Below are 19,776 nucleotides of genomic sequence, written 5' to 3' on the forward strand. Positions count from 1 at the left end.
TGTTACCAGCATCTACCCATCTTAATATTTCAACTTATCAATCAGGTCTCTTTCAGGGCTAGGGCATGTCTGTGATTCACCTTCCTCTCTGTCTTTGATAGCCTATATAGTTCTCTTAAATGGGCTTTTCAGTTACTGCAAATGGCCTGCTGTTGGACCTGGCTCGTTCTACATCTTTATCCCCAAACTTGTTGCCTTCCTCCACCTATTTTTCTGACCTTCTTTTTGTTGGCTTAAGGACTCTGGTCACCACTTACCATTGCTAAAGTGCATGTGCCCTCTCCTTTAAAACATGGTATGATTGGTTTACTCTTGTTTGGTGTTGAACTTGGCCCTTATGGCAGGTTCACCCCTAATCTTTTTGCTTTTGGTATATGGTCTATGTTAGTGATTTTTGGGTCTCTGCGCACTTTTTCCCTGTGTCCCAGAGTAAAGTGCGTGCGTGTAGTATGGCTGGCCTGCCCTCCCATAGGAATGCATAGGGAATATGTGTGTCCATGTTAGTTCCTGATGCGTGGGGAGTGCAGGCTCGAGTTTGGTATGTGTGAACTCGTGGGAATGAATGCTGCGCAATGGTATATGCGGCTTGTATGTGTCTAGTGGGGAAGTGCCACTTCTAGACATTGATGTGTGTGTGCAGTGAGGGTGCTGGAGCGTGATTGGCTGGAGCTGGCTGGGAAGCCTGGCTCCAGGAAGTCTGGATGGGTCTGCCCAGGAGTGAGTGGAGAGATCAGCATGAGTGATGTGTGGGAGGGCTGCACCTGGTTCCTGATGGGGCTGGGCTTTTCCCACACAATGCTGGCTCCGCTCCCCTGTGGTGCGTCTAACGACCCTAGCCTCCCCAGTGAATGAAAGGGGTGGTATGGCCATCAAGGGTGCTCCAAACCCAGCTGCGACTGGTTCCCCCCCACCCTGCACCCTGAAACAAAGGATTTCACAGTATAAGAAGGGGCTGTGTCCCCATGAATGTTGTTCTGCTTTTTGGATCCTAGCTGAGGGGGGCTGCTGCTGTTGCTGGGGCAAGGAGGACCGCCACTTGGACTGTCTCCCTGCCTGGAGACCCAGTTAGCTGGCTCTGGGCCCAGCCTTGCCCCCCTGCCTACAAGGACTTTGCTGAAGCCCTACTTGCCAGAGCGCCTAGAAGCGCTTTTATTTGATTTATAGCGCTAGGAGCGCTTTATTTTTGCCCCAGCGCTCAATAGCGCTTTGCTTTGCCTTCTAACGCTCCGAGCGCTTTATCTTGACTCTAGCGGCTGCCCACACCGCATTCGCCCCATTTTATTTAATTATTTAAAGCCGGTGCCCACCCGGCATTGCCCTGTTCTCATGTTTTAATTCATCACGAGGGAGCCCACTCCTCGAATAATGAGCCCCCGCCTGCCTTCCTGAAACGAGCCGCTGCGCTGCCCGCGGCGACCCGGAAGTGATTGGTTGACCGGCTAATCGCTGCGCGGCCCCCGAGACGAGGACTGGAAGTCCCGCCCCGCAGCCGAGCAGCGAGGAGAGGAGCGACGGAGGGTGCAGGCAGGGCTCCGTGGTCAGGAGGAGAGCCCCGCCGCCCCAGAGAGAGCCCCACCCGCGGCACCGGAGCAACCACCGCAGGAGAGCCGGTGAGTGCAGGAGGACGGGGGCCTCCCAACTGAGAGCAGAGCGGCCCCGGTTGATAGCAGGCCGCTCCACCGAGTGGGGCAGTGTTCTAGTTGCGAGCCTGCGAGGCTCTCAAAAGGCTTCCGGGGGCATTCCTGTGGCGACCGAGCGGCCCCGAGAGGCAGCGGGCCGCTCCAACGTGTGCGGCATTTCTCTGTTGGAGCCAAGAGGCTCCGGGGGCATCATTTGGTTCCGAGTCCCCCGTGAGGTACTCCAACAGTCCCGCAATTTTGACTAGGAGCCCAGAGGCTCCTGAGGGCCATTTTTGTATTTTGAGCCCCGAGTGGCTCCCCACGCCCGCAGTAGTTTCACGAGCCCCAAGAGGCTCAGGAGGGCCATTTGTACTTTAGAGCCCAAGAAGCTCCCAGCTCCCGCCCATAGTTGTTTTAGAGCCCCGAGAGGCTCAGGGTGCCAGTCCTTGTTTTGCGAGCCCAGAGAAGGCTCGAGGTGCCATAATTGTTTGCGAGTTCTGAGAGGCTCCAGGGGGCAGTCCCTTGTTGTAGAGCGCTGAAGCTCTTTAGTGCCATTCTATTTACTTTGCAGAGCCCACGAGGCTCCAACGTTGGCCATCATTGATCTACAACTGTCCAGCACTTAGTGGACAGTTGCTACGTTTAGGCTTGTGTTCCTGGCTGCCTGCGCAGCCTCCCTGACATTTGGACTCAGGGCATTTCAGCCCTTGCGAGGCCAGTTGGCCTGAGGGACAATTCTAGTGTTGTGCCTATGTGCACCTTGCACAAATTAAGGTTTACTTGTTTATGTGATTCTGGCGCACATGTTCTACCTGCACCTCTGAATATGTTTTAAATGCCTCATGTGCAATATGTTTATGTTTTATCCCCTTTGCTAAAAGTGACCTGCTTAGAGGATTGTTTACGTTTTATTACCTTTGCTAAAAGTGACCTGCTTAGGTGATTGTTTTATGTTTCTTCCCCTTTGCTAAAAGTGACCTGCTTAGGTGATTGTTGATGTCCCATTACCTTTGCTAAATGTGACTTGCTTAGGGGATTTTTTATGTCCTATAAGGTCCTGATAATAAGTTCCTAGTTCCCTGCGTGATTTTCCTACAGTGTTTAGGGTTTGCGTAGGAGGTATTTACCCTTTACCAGTACTTACTGGTTGTGTGTTACATTTACTATTTTGATGCTACAGTCATTATATGTTTATGTGCTAAGTGTTATACCTACAAATATTATTTCTAAAAAGTGCAGACCCCTGACAGTGGTCCAGGTGGCCCTGTCCTGTACATAATCCCTTGTAAATTCTGCCCGTGCCTGTTGGCACATTGTAAAGTGTGTGTCTTATCTAATGTGTTTTTATTATAATACAAAGGCTATTTTGATATAACCTTGTGCGGAGTTTCCTTTGTGGTGGGCCTAGGGTGTTGTTGCTGGGGTGCGCGCGCAAACGCTTTACACATCGCCTCCGAGATTAGCCTTGCTGCTCGCGTCACGTTACCTAGAGGGTGAGCAGGGGTTATCTTGGTGTGTAACTCCCTTGCCCTGACTTAGAAATGGTGATCCCTGACTGACTTTGGCGTGAGCGTTGGCCGGCCGGGGGTCCCGTTTCTAACATTGGTGGCAAGCGGTGCGGATTGGACTTGCATTTGCGCTGTACCACAATGGCGACAGGCCGCACTACAAAACTCTACATTTTTAGATAACCACATTTTGGGGATTATTGTTTTTAGGTGAAGTTTAAGTATTTCTTCTCCTGAAAGGTGTCATTTTGTAATTCTGTCCAGTACATTTGTTCCCCGCTCTGCTCCCAGATTGGTACCTGTGTCGCTTATGGTCAGGTTGAGAAATCAGGGGTGGTAGAAACTGCCTTACCGAGGGGGGGGGGTGTGAATGAGTGGTGTGTTACACTGGACAGAGGAGTGCAAGTTCTCTGAGATAGGAATCTTGCTGAATTTTTGTAATTGTGTACTCCTGTTAAGCTCAGACCCCCAGGTTCCCTGTGTCAAACTCTTCTTGAGAACGTCCGCCAAAATGGAGCCTGTTTTTGATCTCCGTGGCCTTTTTAGGTACAGTAGGTCAGAGCTGGTCAGATTCTGTGAAGAGGGAGGCATGGAAGTGAGTGAGTCGGATACTCAGTCCCAGCTTAGGGACAGCCTGATCCAATGGCAGACGGGTGAGTGGGATCTTGAGCACAGTGAGAGAGAGAGGGCCCGGGCCGCACGCCATGAGGGTGGTGAGTCTGTGGGGAGCCCTGAAGAATGTGATGAGGATGACAGTGAATGGGCACCAGCAGATGGTGAGGACCCCATAGATAGGGAGTCCCTTGCTGGGTCCAGTGTCAGTACCAGCGCCCCATCCCTTGTCCTGTCCCCAGAGGAGTGGTTGGATAGGAGGGAAGAGCGGGAGCATCAGCTAGCGATGGAACAGCTCAGGTTAGAGCACGCCAAGCTAGAGGCTGAAAGGGCCTTGTTCAGGGAAAAGGTAACCTTAGAGGGTAGGTTATCCCCCGAGTGCAGTTATGATTTTCTGGATTCCCCAGGGAGGGTTGAGTCCAGTGGTGGCAGCTATTTAAATGTCAGTGTAGAGAGTCCCACTCTCAGTTCTCCGAGTATGGTACCTGTTTCCCCAGAAGAGGAGTTGAGGTTGAAATTCAGGAACCTTAGGAGACTGCCTCACCAGGATTGGGAAGAGTTTATGGATGACTGTTCAGATGCGCAGTGTGATTTGCTGGCGTCTAGGCCGGACCGGAAGGATGGGGGAGCCATGTATATGGTCCTCATAGAACAGTTCCTTAGTATTTGTGGTCCAGAGTTGCGCCAGCACCTGTTGAGGTGTGGTTCCTTTAGTCCTTGGGAGCTTGCAAGGGAAGCAGATCGCTGGGACAGTGCGAGAGGTTCTTTAGAGTCACTAGTGAGTGCTTCCAACAATAGTGGGTCAGGTGTCCTCCAGCCCAGCGTGGTGGAGGAGGGTGAGAGTAGCCCAGCTAGGTCCCAGTATAGTGAGGAGGGTGTAGGGTCTTACTACCTGTCTCAATGGAGCGGTAGTGAGTGTGTGACCGAGAGTCCCCAAGCGCCCGAAGCCCTGCCCCAGAGCCTGGATGGTTTCTTTAGGGAACACCAGGATGGGAACCTAAGCTTTCCTGTTAGTTCACTTGAGGGAGATCTCCTAGTGTGTAGAGAACCTGGAGCATCTGTAAGCGGAGCTTCTATGGTTCTAGAGTCTGGCAGTACCGCTCCAGTGGGGAGAGTACAGGAGTCCAGCGAAAGGAGTGATTGGGGAATAGTATGTGAGTCCCCAGAAGTCCTGGAGTACCAGGCGATTGTTCCACCGAAGGTTTTAGACCAGAGGTTGGGAGGCCAGGTTCAGGATCAGCCTGACCTGAAGCGTGGGACTACTGTAATCAGTGTCCTGACCAGTTCTTCTTCCAGAGGTACCGCCCCGGTTGGGAGGGAGCAGGACTCTGGAAGGGGGTGCAGGGGGTGGGAGAGCCCACCTCTGACCCCGGTGCAACCTGAGGGATAAAACCCTAGGTTGGGAGAAGGGTGTTTTGAGGGGACCCCTCGCAGGAGGAGGAGGAACCCTAGAAGAAGAGGTAGGGGGAGGAGAGCCTTCCCTGAGATTCCTGGTCCGCCTGAGGTTGTAGACCCTAGGCTGGAGAACCAGTGGCAGTCTAGCCCTGTCTTGCAGACAGGAAGGGTGGAGAATGGCTATTATGTGCCAGGGGTTACTACCCCCCACTTTGTGAGTAGGCAGGATCCAGTGGTACCTGGGTGGCCTATGGCCTGGTCCTGGCCGAGGGCAGCTGGAGAGTACCAGTGGGGTAGCCCAGTTAGTCCCTACAGTAGTTTTAGAAGGAACCCCAGGGGTTCACCGTGGCGTAAAAAAGGAGGGTGTCCCTGCAGTTGCGGGCCCGCGTCCATGTTTTATCGCCCTAAGCAGGGAAGTCCATCACGGTGGTGATTGGTCTGCCCTGCGTTTTGGCTAGAAGGGGGTTGTGTTGGACTTGGCCCTTAAGGCAGGTTCACCCCTAATCTTTTTGCTTTTGATATATAGTCTATGTTAGTGATTTTTGGGTCTCTGCGCACTTTTTCCCTGTGTCCCAGAGTAAAGTGCGTGTGTGTAGTATGGCTGGCCTGCCCTCCTATAGGAATGCATGGGGAATATGTGTGTCCATGTTAGTTCCTGATGCGTGGGGAGTGCAGGCTCGAGTTTGGTATGTGTGAACTCGTGAGAATGAATGCTGCGCAATGGTATATGCGGCTTGTATGTGTCTAGTGGGGAAGTGCCACTTCTAGACATTGATGTGTGTGTGCAGTGAGGGTGCTGGAGCGTGATTGGCTGGAGCTGGCTGGGAAGCCTGGCTCCAGGAAGTCTGGATGGGTCTGCCCAGGAGTGAGTGGAGAGATCAGCATGAGTGATGTGTGGGAGGGCTGCACCTGGTTCCTGATGGGGCTGGGCTTTTCCCACACAATGCTGGCTCCGCCCCCCTGTGGTGCGTCTAACGACCCTAGCCTCCCCAGTGAATGAAAGGGGTGGTATGGCCATCAAGGGTGCTCCAAACCCAGCTGCGACTGGTTCCCCCCCACCCTGCACCCTGAAACAAAGGATTTCACAGTATAGGAAGGGGCTGTGTCCCCATGAATGTTGTTCTGCTTTTTGGATCCTAGCTGAGGGGGGCTGCTGCTGTTGCTGGGGCAAGGAGGACCGCCACTTGGACTGTCTCCCTGCCTGGAGACCCAGTGAGCTGGCTCTGGGCCCAGCCTTGCCCCCCTGCCTACAAGGGCTTTGCTGAAGCCCTACTTGCCAGAGCGCCTGGAAGCGCATTTATTTGATTTATAGCGCTAGGAGCGCTTTATTTTTGCCCCAGCGCTCAATAGCGCTTTGCTTTGCCTTCTGACGCTCCGAGCGCTTTATCTTGACTTTAGCGGCTGCCCACGCCGCATTCGCCCCATTTTATTTAATTATTTAAAGCCGGTGCCCACCCGGCATTGCCCCGTTCTCATGTTTTAATTTATCACGAGGGAGCCCACTCCTCGAATAATGAGCCCCCGCCTGCCTGCCTGAAACGAGCCGCCGCGCTGCCCGCGGCGACCCGGAAGTGATTGGTTGACCAGCCAATCGCTGCGCACCCCCCGAGACGAGAACCGGAAGTCCCGCCCCGCAGGCGAGTAGCGAGGAGAGGAGCGACAGAGGGTGCAGGCAGGGCTCCGTGGTCAGGAGGAGAGCCCCGCCGCCCCAGAGAGAGCCCCACCCGCGGCACCGGAGCAACCACCGCAGGAGAGCCAGTGAGTGCAGGAGGGCTGGGGCCTCCCAACTGAGAGCAGAGCGGCCCTGGTTGATAGCGGGCCGCTCCACCGAGTGGGGCAGTGTTCTAGTTGCGAGCCTGCGAGGCTCTCAAAAGGCTTCCGGGGGCATTCCTGTGGCGACCGAGCGGCCCCGAGAGGCAGCGGGCTGCTCCAACGTGTGCGGCATTTCTCTGTTGGAGCCAAGAGGCTCTGGGGGCATCATTTGGTTCCGAGTCCCCCGTGAGGTACTCCAACAGTCCCGCAATTTTGACTAGGAGCCCAGAGGCTCCTGGGGGCCATTTGTGTATTTTGAGCCCCGAGTGGCTCCCCACGCCCGCAGTAGTTTCACGAGCCCCGAGTGGCTCAGGAGGGCCATTTGTACTTTAGAGCCCACGAAGCTCCCAGCTCCCGCCCATAGTTGTTTTAGAGCCCCGAGAGGATCAGGGTGACAGTCCTTGTTTTGCGAGCCCAGAGAAGGCTCGAGGTGCCATAATTGTTTGCGAGTCCTGAGAGGCTCCAGGGGGCAGTCCCTTGTTTTAGAGCGCTGAAGCTCTTTAGTGCCATTCTATTTACTTTGCAGAGCCCACGAGGCTCCAACGTTGGCCATCATTGATCTACAACTGTCCAGCACTTAGTGGACAGTTGCTACGTTTAGGCTTGTGTTCCTGGCTGCCTGCGCAGCCTCCCTGACATTTGGACTCAGGGCATTTCAGCCCTTGCGAGGCCAGTTGGCCTGAGGGACAATTCTAGTGTTGTGCCTATGTGCACCTTGCACAAATTAAGGTTTACTTGTTTATGTGATTCCGGCGCACATGTTCTTCCTGCACCTCTGAATATGTTTTAAATGCCTCATGTGCAATATGTTTATGTTTTATCCCCTTTGCTAAAAGTGACCTGCTTAGAGGATTGTTTACGTTTTATTACCTTTGCTAAAAGTGACCTGCTTAGGTGATTGCTTTATGTTTCTTCCCCTTTGCTAAAAGTGACCTGCTTAGGTGATTGTTGATGTCCCATTACCTTTGCTAAATGTGACTTGCTTAGGTGATTGTTTATGTCCTATAAGGTCCTGATAATAAGGTCCTAGTTCACTGCGTGATTTTCCTACAGTGTTTAGGGTTGTGTAGGAGGTATTTACCCTTTACCAGTACCTACTGGTTGTGTGTTACATTTACTATTTTGGTGCTACAGTCATTATATGTTCATGTGCTAAGTGTTATACCTACAAATATTATTTCTAAAAAGTGCAGACCCCTGACAGTGGTCAAGGTGGCCCTGTCCTGTACATAATCCCTTGTAAATTCTGCCCGTGCCTGTTGGCACATTGTAAAGCGTGTGTCTTATCTAATGTGTTTTTATTATAATACAAAGGCTATTTTGATATAACCTTGTGCGCAGTTTCCTTTGTGGTGGGCCTAGGGTGTTGCTGCTGGGGTGCGCGCGCAAACGCTTTACACATCGCCTCCGAGATTAGCCTTGCTGCTCGCGTCACTTTACCTAGAGGGTGAGCAGGGGTTATCTTGGTGTGTAACTCCCTTGCCCTGACTTAGAAAGGGTTATCCCTGACTGACTTTGGCGTGAGCGTTGGCCGGCCGGGGGTCCCGTTTCTAACATTTGGCATACATAGTATACTTGTAAGTCCCTTGTAAAGTGGTATACCATAAACCCAGGACCTGCAAATGAAATGCTACTAGTGGGCCTGCAGAACTGCTTGTGCCACCCACAGAAGAAGGGCCTGATTACGACTTTGATGGTGTGACGGCCAGCCAGATTAGGAGTTAAATCGTGGTCTGGCGGTCGGTCTTGGGGCGGTTTGACAGTGGCAGTCAGCTAGGCTCATATTATTCCACCCACCTCAGTCAGAGTGCGACTGCACTTTCTTGCATGATGTGGCATATATGCTACACCGTGCAGGAAGGGAGGGTTGCAATTCTTGGGGGCACTACATGTGCACCCTCGCATGCACCCCAGGACCAAATTCGGCAGGGGGCCCTTTATTGCCATTTTGCCAGCCTTTTCATGGTGGGTTTGCAGCCAAGAAAAGGGCACTGAAATGGCAACTCTAAATGCTCCGCGATGCAGGCTGCGGCACCGCCCGCATATTCCTTCCGGTAAAAGATCACGGGCCCACCAGGATCCTTGATCCCGGCAGTGTTGGCGGGCTTATGGCAGTCAAACCACTGCAGTCATGATACTGCAGGCGGTCTCGCAGTGTGGTGGTGATCCATCCACCCCCACAGATTTGGTAGTCCTATGGTCCACCGAACTCTTAATTAGGCCCGTAGCCTTCCATACCCATCTCAGGCCTGCCACCACAGTGCATGCATGCACAGTTTATTGCTACTTTAACTTAGCATTCAAAACTACGTGCCAAGCCTTAAACTACCATTTTATTACACTCAGGTCACTCCTAAGGTAGGCCCTTGGTAGCGCTGTGGGAAGGGTGCTCTGCCCAATTGTGGACATAAAGTTAGTACTTGTAAATGCCCTTTATGAATTCCCAAAGTCGTAAACTTAAACATTTGGTCTAAGTTTAGACCAGACGTCTAAATTTACCTTTGTGAATCGAGCACTATATTTTTATACAATCTTGTGTGGAGTCTCTTTTGTGGTGCGTTCATTGTGTTTCTGTGTGAGTGTGTTGCGCAAACACTTTATACATTGTGTCTAATGATAAGCCTCCCTGCACTGCGCCAAGCTACTACAGGGTGATCACAAGTAATCTTTGGTGTGTAACTTACTTGCCCTTACTAGAGTAGTGGGTTCTGCTTGGCTTAGGTGCAAATCCTAGACAACCAGAAACCCCATTTCTAACACCTGATCTTTAGTTTCCTATTTTGAGAATCCAGCTTTTCGCAAGCATGTCTGCCCTCAGACATTTTCTTCCTTTAATCAGACCTGAGTTCCCTCCCAAGAAGGCTCTTTGGATGGGTTACTTGGCTAGATAACAATTTGAGGGTGGCCTTATTATGCTCTAGCTTTTCCTGACCAGCACACCACACCATTTTATCCACTGACACCCCCAATATGCATTTGAAACTTTCAGCCAGTGAAGAGTTCCTCATATTCTCTTTTTTGGGAGTTGTAATTCGGGATCCCTACTTCGGGAGGATTTTTTCCCCCTCTGACATTATCTTTGACTTCGCATTCAATCTAGCCACCAAACATGTGATATATAAAATACAGTAACCAGGCTTTATTTCTCCTGTTGACTTGCTGAATTCACAAAAGAACCCTTATTCATCCCTAAAAATATTAGATCTACCTACTGAGCTAAATGTCAATTTTTTGCTGTGATTAACGAAAAATCATTGGATTGCAAATGGCATCTAACCAGGGTTATTTGTTTACTAGAGAGATCCCCCGAGTGGGCATAACGCATGGCAAATGAGGTGGCGTTCAATGCCAGGCGGTGCTTGTTGGAGGATGCCTGGCTTTCCTTTCTTTGCCAGGCTGTCGCTGTTTTGAAGTCCTCTAAACAGAGGTGACCCGCCTCATGCTCACTCTGCACTTCCTGTTTGAAGCTCAACGCCGGCCACTCCCTCCAACCAGGAGTCACTCTTAGTTAATTTCTGTCCCGATAAGCTAAATGACTTCCTTAAAATAACCACTTCAAAAGCACAGTTCATTAATTAATCACAAAGATATCAAAGCAATAAATCACTCTAAAACTTTCAAGAGAAATATTCTGTGTTTATGAGCAGTAAAAAAAGAGGAAGCGAACTTCAAGGATGTTATGGACACATAAACTGTGTCTATTGGTTGGAGTATGTTTTGTGTGTTTCCTACAGCATATATGGGGGCTTTAGTTTACTTGTTGAAATGTTTTGGAAGTTTCTCTTTGCTGCTGATACTCTGGGGCAGATTTACAAGCCCCATGCGACTCTTTTACACCGCCGTTGCGTCACATTTGTGACGCAGCAGCAGCGCAAAAGAGGCGCCATGCTGCGGGGTATTTACAACGTGACGCATCTGAGAGATGTGTCACGTTGTAAAGCCCTGTGCCAGAAGTAGGCGTTCAGGCATGGGGTGAGGGGGGTGCGTTCCGGCGCAGGAAAGCCTCCTAAAAGTGGCTGAGTGAAATCTACAAGATTTCACTCAGTCACTTTTAAGCCCATGCTGCGTCAAAACCCTGTGCCTGCTTGAAGCAGGCGTAAGGATTGACGCAGTATTTAAGGCACCCCGGAGCCTTGCTGGAGCTGCGGAGCGCTTGCGACGCAACTCCAGAAATGCGCCACCTTTACGGCACAGATGCATCACGCATCTGTCCGCTTTTGCCCCATGGCGGTGCATCCATGGTGGCGGAGCCCTGACACACAATAACTGGCGCATCCCTGCTGACATGCAGGGATGCGTCAGTTATTGTAAATCTGCCCCTCTGTGTCTTGACACGGATCCAGTATGTCTAATACACGGGTGTTAATATGGCAATGTCTAGAGTCCTACACCTCTCCAAGATCCAGTCGATTCGATTGAGTGTCGCAGAAGTGGAGGAAGGCGTATCCAGATCTGTAAGAGGTCTTGGGGCAGCAGCTATTAAATACTCCTACTGAAGGTATGTCTGTAGTTACCACAGCCTCTGCTGTCAGGTGAGACATTGGAGATATCTAGCTTGTTGCTGCGAGTCAGTAGAATATCTTCCCTACTCTGAGACTAATGTTCACCACCCAATAATTAAAGTTAAATAACTGAATGCTAAAGCTTACTCTGCTCCAGGATTCTTTGCGGATGTTGGCCAAAAGATAGGTGGCTCTCAGCAATTGATGGAAGATAGGATCTTCACTCTGGAAGGAATGCCCAAATACTACAGAACTAATCACATTGGAAACACAGTTTGTAATCAGCTGTGCTGGATCCATGGGTTTTCCTGAAAAAAATGGAAAGAGATTACCATGGCTAGCTACTGATCTAGGATGTTGGCATAGCAGCAATACTGGGGTCAGGACGGGCATAACCTGGTAATCTAATTTGCACCGAGTTCTGCCTCTCCCCAGGTTTGCACAGACCAGGGGAATAGAGGAGCGTGTCAGGGTGGTAAGAATGAATCTAGATATTAGGTTGGGGGTATTAGGTACCTTACTAATGTCACAATCCCCTCATGCTCCCTATGTGTAGTGGGCCTAGTGCGCAGGGCTCATGTTGTGTTTGTCAGGTCTTGTCGTTAGTTCTCTTCGGGGCTGTGCTGATTGTCCTATAACCTCCCCCACACGACTCTCCTAGAGTCGGAAACAAGCAAAACAGACTACCAAGATCGTCCCGTGAGGGCGGGAAAGGAAAGGGACGGCGGGGAGGGAGATCTGAAATGACAAGAACAGCAGATTAGCAAACACCCCCCTAGAACCCCACAAAGTAATATCCTACAATTCTTACTCTTATCCACAACCTTATTCTATTTCCCCTACCTGTGCAGGAAATATATAGATCTTTGTATTTGGGGAGGAATGGTGAGGGCCTTGACTGGGAAAGGAAGCCAACTGAAATAATAAGCATATAGGAACACAATGAACACTTGAATACCCAAGAAACAATATTATTTCCTCATTTCAATCCACCTACCACTTAATTACAGTGTTCTTCTTTTAGGCTAGAACTATTCCCATGCTCAAAAACCCGATAGCGTCTCCCCTGTATAGTTAAAATACAAAGTGCAGGATAATGAAGAAATGATATAGGAATCATAAACTGAACAAAAGACAGAATAGGTTGAATTCACCCTTGTCACTGTTTCCTGTTAGAAAAGCGTATATCCTCCGTTTGGTGAAGGAATTCAAATGCGTGTGGCACTAGTATTTATGCAAAAGGAAACTCTTTCCACACTCATAGATCGAACAGTAAGTTCTATTCACAGTCTCTATAACATAGCGTGTAAGGAGATAGTGGTACTGAATGACAGTACACTATCTCGAATAGCACTACTCCAAAACCTATCCCCGCAATGAGAACGCAGGCAAGCGTCTTGTCCAACGGGAATAGGAGCAAGAACTACGTTACTTCACAAAGTCTAACACACAAGAGTTTGTTAGTGCATCCATCCGTAATGCACACCTGCTCCGTTAATACAATCTTTCACCCGACCCAACGCGGGGTGAGAACATACAGAAACACACTTGGCCAAAGTTTCTCCTTTACGGAGCTTACCGCTACCTCTCGCTCTGACTCGTCAAGGCAAAAATTATCGGCACCGCGAGTGAGTGCCCACTGTGTTTATTTCCGTGAAGGTGCGTAACTGACGTCTTAGAGCGTGGCGTCGTTTCCCGGCTTTCTGGGAAATGGAGTTTGTTCCGTGCGGGTGCCATTTCTCCCGCATTAGGCGGACGGCGTTCATACTCTATGGAGTTCTGACAGTACATCCCCCCTCACAAGGGACGCCGTCCAGCAGCGGGCTTACCAGGAAACCGCCGATGGAACTTCGCAACCAGACGAGGAGCATGAACCAAACGTTCAGGTTCCCAGGAGTCCTCCTCCCGACCAAAACCCTTCCAGGAAATCAGATATTGAAGACGTCCCCTCACCCATCTAGAATCAAGAACCCCCCGAACCTCATATTCACGGTTTTGCTGAACCCAGATCGGCGATGGAGCTCGTCGAACAGGACAAAAAGAGGGCTTCAACAAGGACACATGAAAGACAGGGTGGATCCGGAGATGGGCAGGCAATCTCAATCTAACTGACACAGGAGTTACGTGTTTCTCAACCCGAAATGGCCCAATGAACCGAGGATTGAACACACTGTGTTTCCTGAATTTGATGTTGCGTGTAGACAACCACACCAAATCCCCTTTTTTGTACTCGGGGCACGGCCTGCGATGTTTATCCGCCTGCAACTTGTACTTCGATTTAGCCTGGACAAGATTCCTGCGCGTCTCCGAAAGTACTCGGCGTATGCGCAGCAATCTGGCCCGACGTCTGGCAGCTTAACATTGTCGTTCGGTAGCAACAAGGGACTGACTCTAGGGTGGTGACCATACATACAGAAAAAAGGGGAATGAAGTGTGGAGGAATGCTGTGTGCTATTATATGCCACCTCGGCCACCCACAACCAATCCACCCATGCGTCTGTGTTCGTCTGGACATAGCACCGCAAATACTGCTTCAGGGTCTGATTAAGTCATTCGGTCTGGCCATCAGTCTGGGGATGAAAGCTGGTAGACAAGGAAGGGGATATCTGCAAAGCAGAACACCACGTCTTCCAAAACCGGGCAGTGAATTGAGCCCCCCTGTCGGGCACTATCACTCTGGGTAAACCATGTATCCAAGCGTCTCGTTCAACGGGAATAGGAGCAAGAACTTCATTACTTCACAAAGTCTAACACACGAGAGTTTGTTAGTGTATCCATCCGTAATGCATTCCTGCTCCGTTAATACAATCTTTCACCCGACCCAACGCGGGGTGAGAACATACAGAAACACACTTGGCCAAAGTTTCTCCTTTACGGAGCTTACCGCTACCTCTCGCTCTGACTCGTCAAGGCAAAAATTATCGGCACTGCGAGTGAGTGCCGACTGTGTTTATTTCCGTGAAGGTGCGTAACCGACGTCTTAGAGCGTGACGTCGTTTCCCGGCTTTCTGGGAAATGGATTTTGTTCCGTGCGGGTGCCATTTCTCCCGCATTAGGCGGACGGCGTTCATACTCGATGGAGTTCTGACAGTGTTACTGCTGTGAAGGTTTATGGCGAGCTATGATAACTTGCCTAAATTTATCCAAGACCATTGATTCCATTACCCTTGGTTTAGTGTAGTGTTATGCCCCAAACTACAAGTGTCCTTTACCCTGCACTGTGTTCACTTTGAGGCACCTTATGGCGTGCCATGATGTTATGCCTAAACTCTCCTCAATCCCCGTGATTCCTTTACCTTTGAGCTTGCAAGCATTCCTTGAACGCGTGAACCAGTGGCTTGCCTTTGACTCTGCTGTTACTAGGGTCTTGGAGTGTTTTTCCCTTGTACACATTTAGACAAATCAAAACATTAATTTCCTGTTAAGTCCATCTGTTAGTTTACACCTGTATTTATATAAGATTAAACTCAGTGTACTAACACATGTTTCCTTCAGGAGTCTTGGAGAAACTTCCAGACTGCCACGTGCCACAAGTGATCCTGGTGTATCCACTGGACCCTGAACATGTTATATAAACCACACTCAAGCCTGAACCACTTGCATGGCCTACACTCCCTGCGGAACAAGCTTCCTTCTAACCCACTCACCTGAAGAATCGACCGGGCCTGGGCAGCACGCTTCATGGCTGCAGTTCTAAGCTCCTCCAGTGATTACCTTGGCTCCAGTCCCCCTAACACATCCTTCTCCTCTGCCTCCTGCTCAGCTACTCTAGTTTATTGGCAACTTCCTGAGTCAAGACCTTATGACCTTCTTTGAACTTGGCACAAGTTGAAGTACTAGGCTAAGTACCTGATATCAGGTTATTGTGCACTATCCTTTTATAGAAGTAAGCAGGCCAGAGTATCGATGTCTTTAAGACTATAGATATGTCCTCAAGTTTCCTTCCAGTGACTTGTCTCTAGTTCACCTTGATTGTTCTTGCTCCGGACCCTTCCTGCAACCTTGGCCTTGGAACTATGTTTATTCAGGGATTTGAGACTTTGCTCTGTGTTTCTCTAATGAACAGTTGTACCAAGAGAACTCTCCTCAAAGTGCTCAATTCCTGTATGAACCATGTACCGTGACCTGTGTTCCACATTTATCCGTGGGAGTGCCAGTAACTCCAATCTGTATTTCAAGTTATTCTTTGGGAGTGCATTGCTCCAATCTGTGGTTCCGGTTATACTGTTTCCTTGCAGTGCTTCTGAAAGAGTCTATTAGTGTGTGTTACTAAAGTTATTGCAAATCGCTTGTTTGAGAGCAAGACATGGATCCCTTGCTCACTTTGCCTCTGGATTTAAGCTAGCCTGGCTGATGAGGGGTGTTACCCGAAACTCGTCCCAGGAGGCTTGTGTCCGGTCCAGGGAAGACATGGCTTGGCAGTTCGGGCTGGACTGTTCCAATGAGGCACAGGGCGAAGACTGATTTGCATATGGCTGAGTCTGATCCGGGGTGGGGAAGTGAGCTAAAGAACGATGATGGATTCAACCCAGATCTGTGACTGAGGGTGAGTGTCTGAAATGTTTCAGCACTCTGTCCATCATCGCCTTGTGTTTGCTTTCTTTGCCCTAAGTTGGCAGGATATGCCCCAACGTGGGTCCTTTGTTCACTTTGCCACTGGATTCAAGCTAGCCTGGCTGATGAGGGGTGTTACTCCAAAACCAGTCCCTGGAGGCTTGTGTCCGGTCCAGGAAAGACCTGGCTTGGCAGTTCGGGTTAGACTGTTCCCATTAGCCCATGAGGCACAGGGCCAAGACTGATTTCCATAAGGCTGGGTCAAACAGGGGTGACGAAGTGAGCTAAAGAATGATGATAGATTCAACCCAGATATGTGACTGGGGATGAGCGTGTTCACAACAGGGCTTTGTACATCAATCCCTTTGAGGTCACATTCTAGAGATAAGTCAGCATTCACATAATCCCGACAGACCATATTGTTACTTACATTATTTTTTGCCATCTCAAGATACTTATTATCTGGTATTTCGGACATAGAAATGCATAGTTATCCCACGGACTGGAAGAATATTTTAAACTTCATTATCTGCTACAATTCACTTTGGCTCTTGGACATTCCAGATTTTGATTCTTAAATATCAATGCAGTTTATTCTATTGGAGTCCACTCTTTTCACTTTCTTCAATCATGTATTGTGCCTTTCGAACTTTTAGGAATCTGTCTTATGTTGCACATAGTTACACATGTTTTTCTATTATTTTATTGGTTTGAACCCCGAAAAAAACTACTGTCAATATACAAGTTCTGCAGTTGTTGCAGAACTGTTCAACAAAATCTTTAGCAACAGTGATCCCGATCCCATAAGTGCACTTTCAGGGTTGGGGCAGTGGTGGCCACCATAAACAAAGGGTGCTGAGACGGGTAGAGGGAACACAGGAGGGGTCGTGCAGGGGGGTTAGAAATACTCTCTTTTTCTTAAAACATACTTTTAGTCACCGGCCGCCTCCAGCATTGCATTGTGTCATGCCGCCTCTCCTCTTCCTGCCTGGTCCAAGCAGTCCTTGAGACAGACTCCCATCCAATCTCCGGGATTGGCCTGAGCGGGCTAGAAGGACGCTCCGCTCAAGCCAGTAAGTCTGGTGGGCTTCTCCAGCCAGGCTGCTTAATGCAGTCGGGCTGGAGAAAACCTAAGTGCTCATGTGTGTTTTGGTCGGCCTGAGACGGCTGGCAAAACACACATGAGCACTTAGGGAGTGGAGTGCACGTAGCACTCCTCCTCCCCCTTCCCATGCCTCGGCCCCGCCCCTACCAACAGCGCTGGCTAAGAGCCAGCAAATGCAAAATAAAACAATGCAAGAACATCCCTTTATTTTTTACATTTGCTGGCTCTCACCCTGGCAGTGGGGCGACACTCCTCCATAATTGCGGATGACCCGCAGCTGGGTAGGGGGCTGCCTAAGGGATTACCAAATGAAAAGAGAGAGCATTCCTCAGGTCTCTTGTCTTCTCTGTGTGTCTTTTTTTGAGGGACATGTGATAATCCAGTGTGTTTCACCATGGAAGGGACACTTGTTGAGACATTTTGCTTCTGTGCAATAGGGACAAAGAGTGAGTTAGTGTGCCATCATGAGGAAGGGACAAAATTATGAGATAGTGTGCATCCATGTGGGAGGGACAAGGGCTAAATAGAGTGTGGATGTGTTAAAGTGGCAGGGGGCATAATGTACTGCATATCTGAATAGTAGGAAGAATAGAAGGTAAAGGTAGTGTGCTGGTAAGAACAAATAGGGGGATATGCCCCTGTCTAATGTCTGCTGGCTACCTTGGGCCATATTAGGATAAGGGCTCACTGTCCCTGTTTGCACCACGGTGCCCCTTTAAACAGGTGTGCCAAAATTACAATGAATGTGCTGCCCTCAGGGAAGCCACAAACTTGTTTGGCCTCAGGGCAGTGTGTTCAGTGAAATAAGGAGCAGCTGTTTCAAAGACCCCACTGCAAGTGGATGCAGTGAGTGACTGCATCCACCTGTAGGAGGATGTCTGGGAGGGTCCATGGGACCTTATTCCCTCCCCCCCCTTCAGAGGGCTGCTTGCTTCAGGAGGCGCTCGGAACGTGTGCCACCTTTTTGTGGTGCGCCATGAGTGCGCTTCCTAAGGTCCTGTTTGAGTCTGTGGTGTGTCTATAATACGACGCAGGGGCAAAGAGATTCCCCCATTTTCATTGGGCATCACCTCTCATAGAAATGATGGAAGACCCTTTCACAACAACGCTGACGCTACATGTGCACCAGTGCTATGAGTATTAGAGAACGGGCCTCACAAGCGCCTGCAGCCGCTTCTGTAGTACAGAAATGCCCCGGGGCACAATGCATAATTTGGCCCATTGCGTTGACAGACTGTGAGTCCCCTGAAGGAGCTCTATAGTTTGTTTTGAAAGAGGGTAGAAGGTCTGGTTGTGTTTTCTTGCTCTCTCTCTCCCCAGTGTGCTACTTCCATCTTCACTTTATGAAGCCTGTCATTCTGTGTTACATCTGCACCCACCACCAGATGAAGATTGGGAAAAACACAAGTCTATCTATTGCTCTGCAGACAGACAACATAACCATTACTCACCTTTTTCCACTCTGAGGAATTCTAAAAGATGCTGAGCAATCTCCTGAATCCGGACTTCTAGGCTTCTTTTCCCTAGTCCCAAATTCCTCATAGTGATCATTCCAAAACGTCTCTGCTGCTTCCATGTATAACCATTGGAAAACAAAATCCTTGCAAGAAAAATCAGCAATGAGCAATACCTGTTAGCTTCTGTAAGGGTCAGCTCAGACACCTGGACAGCCCATGCTCTGGTGGAGCAGCAGATCATATCCCCAAAGGGTAGAACTTAGGGACTGACATAGAGGGGTTTATATACAAGCCCCTAGTGCCACCACAACATCACTTTTTTGGATGCTGTGGAGGCTGTGTGTAAATAAGACACCCTTTCAAGCTGTACTTAGTGTGAAAGGGGAGGGCATTTGGTATTTGGTGTTGCATTCTACCCCAATACCCATTGATTTTGACCCTGTCCCATATTTACAAGGGTGGCGTAAATACGGGGCAGTGCCAAAATTAAGACCAGAGAAAACCTGGTCGTAACCAGACAAAACGAGAAGAAATGTTTAATTTCTCCTCGTTTCTGCTGTTTCTATGTGTGCTGCTTTGTGCTGTACACATTCAAATAGCAAAATGCCATTGTTTATGTGCAAAAAGGTGTCACTTCCTGTATATAAACAATCATGAAAAAATGTACGTTTTGCAACTTCTATGTGCGCTGCATTCAGCAGCACACATAGAGGTTTCAAAACACCAATTAAAGATTGTTTATGTGCAAGAAGGGACACCTTCCTGCACATAAACAATCTTCCCCTGCAACTAGGGTGCAAGGGTGCCTGCACTAGCTCTAGGCAGCTAAAGTTAGTGCCAGCGCAGGGGGAAACGCAGGGCTGCACCATATTGTTGTGAATATGGTGGAGCCGTGCGTTTCAGAAGTGGCAGTTCGCTGCGTTTATCCAAGAAGGCTAACGCCACACTCCATCGTTTCCATTGTAAAGATGCCCGAGAGTTTGTTGCAACAGAGTACACTCTCTGCCAAACTGAAGGTCTGCCTCCCTGATTTACAGATGGGTGCACCATATGTATGTCAGCGACAGAGACATTGCTGACATACTCCTTTGATGGCCTGAAAAAATAAGGGGCATCAAAGGTTTGACTATTCGACTGCCAACCCGATTTTGAGTCGGGTGGAAAGTCCAGTTTTTACTCTCCTTTACCACCATGAAAAACATTGCAGTAAGA

General features: G+C 49.6%; 1 protein-coding gene across 1 annotated transcript in view; it reads right to left on the reverse strand.

Moving 5' to 3' along the window:
* Positions 1–19,776, reverse strand: part of LOC144790783 (cytochrome P450 2J6-like) — a 158,099-nt gene that overhangs the window by 80,880 nt on the left and 57,443 nt on the right. The window contains exons 3-4 of the mRNA XM_078665474.1: positions 18,559–18,707; positions 11,596–11,756 (exon numbers count right to left, since the gene is read on the reverse strand). Of these exons, the coding sequence (XP_078521600.1) occupies positions 11,596–11,756; positions 18,559–18,707 (310 nt within the window). The remainder of the gene's footprint in view (positions 1–11,595; positions 11,757–18,558; positions 18,708–19,776) is intronic.

Source organism: Lissotriton helveticus, chromosome 11 (assembly GCF_964261635.1).
Source record: "Lissotriton helveticus chromosome 11, aLisHel1.1, whole genome shotgun sequence".
In the NCBI taxonomy this organism is placed as follows: domain Eukaryota; kingdom Metazoa; phylum Chordata; class Amphibia; order Caudata; family Salamandridae; genus Lissotriton; species Lissotriton helveticus.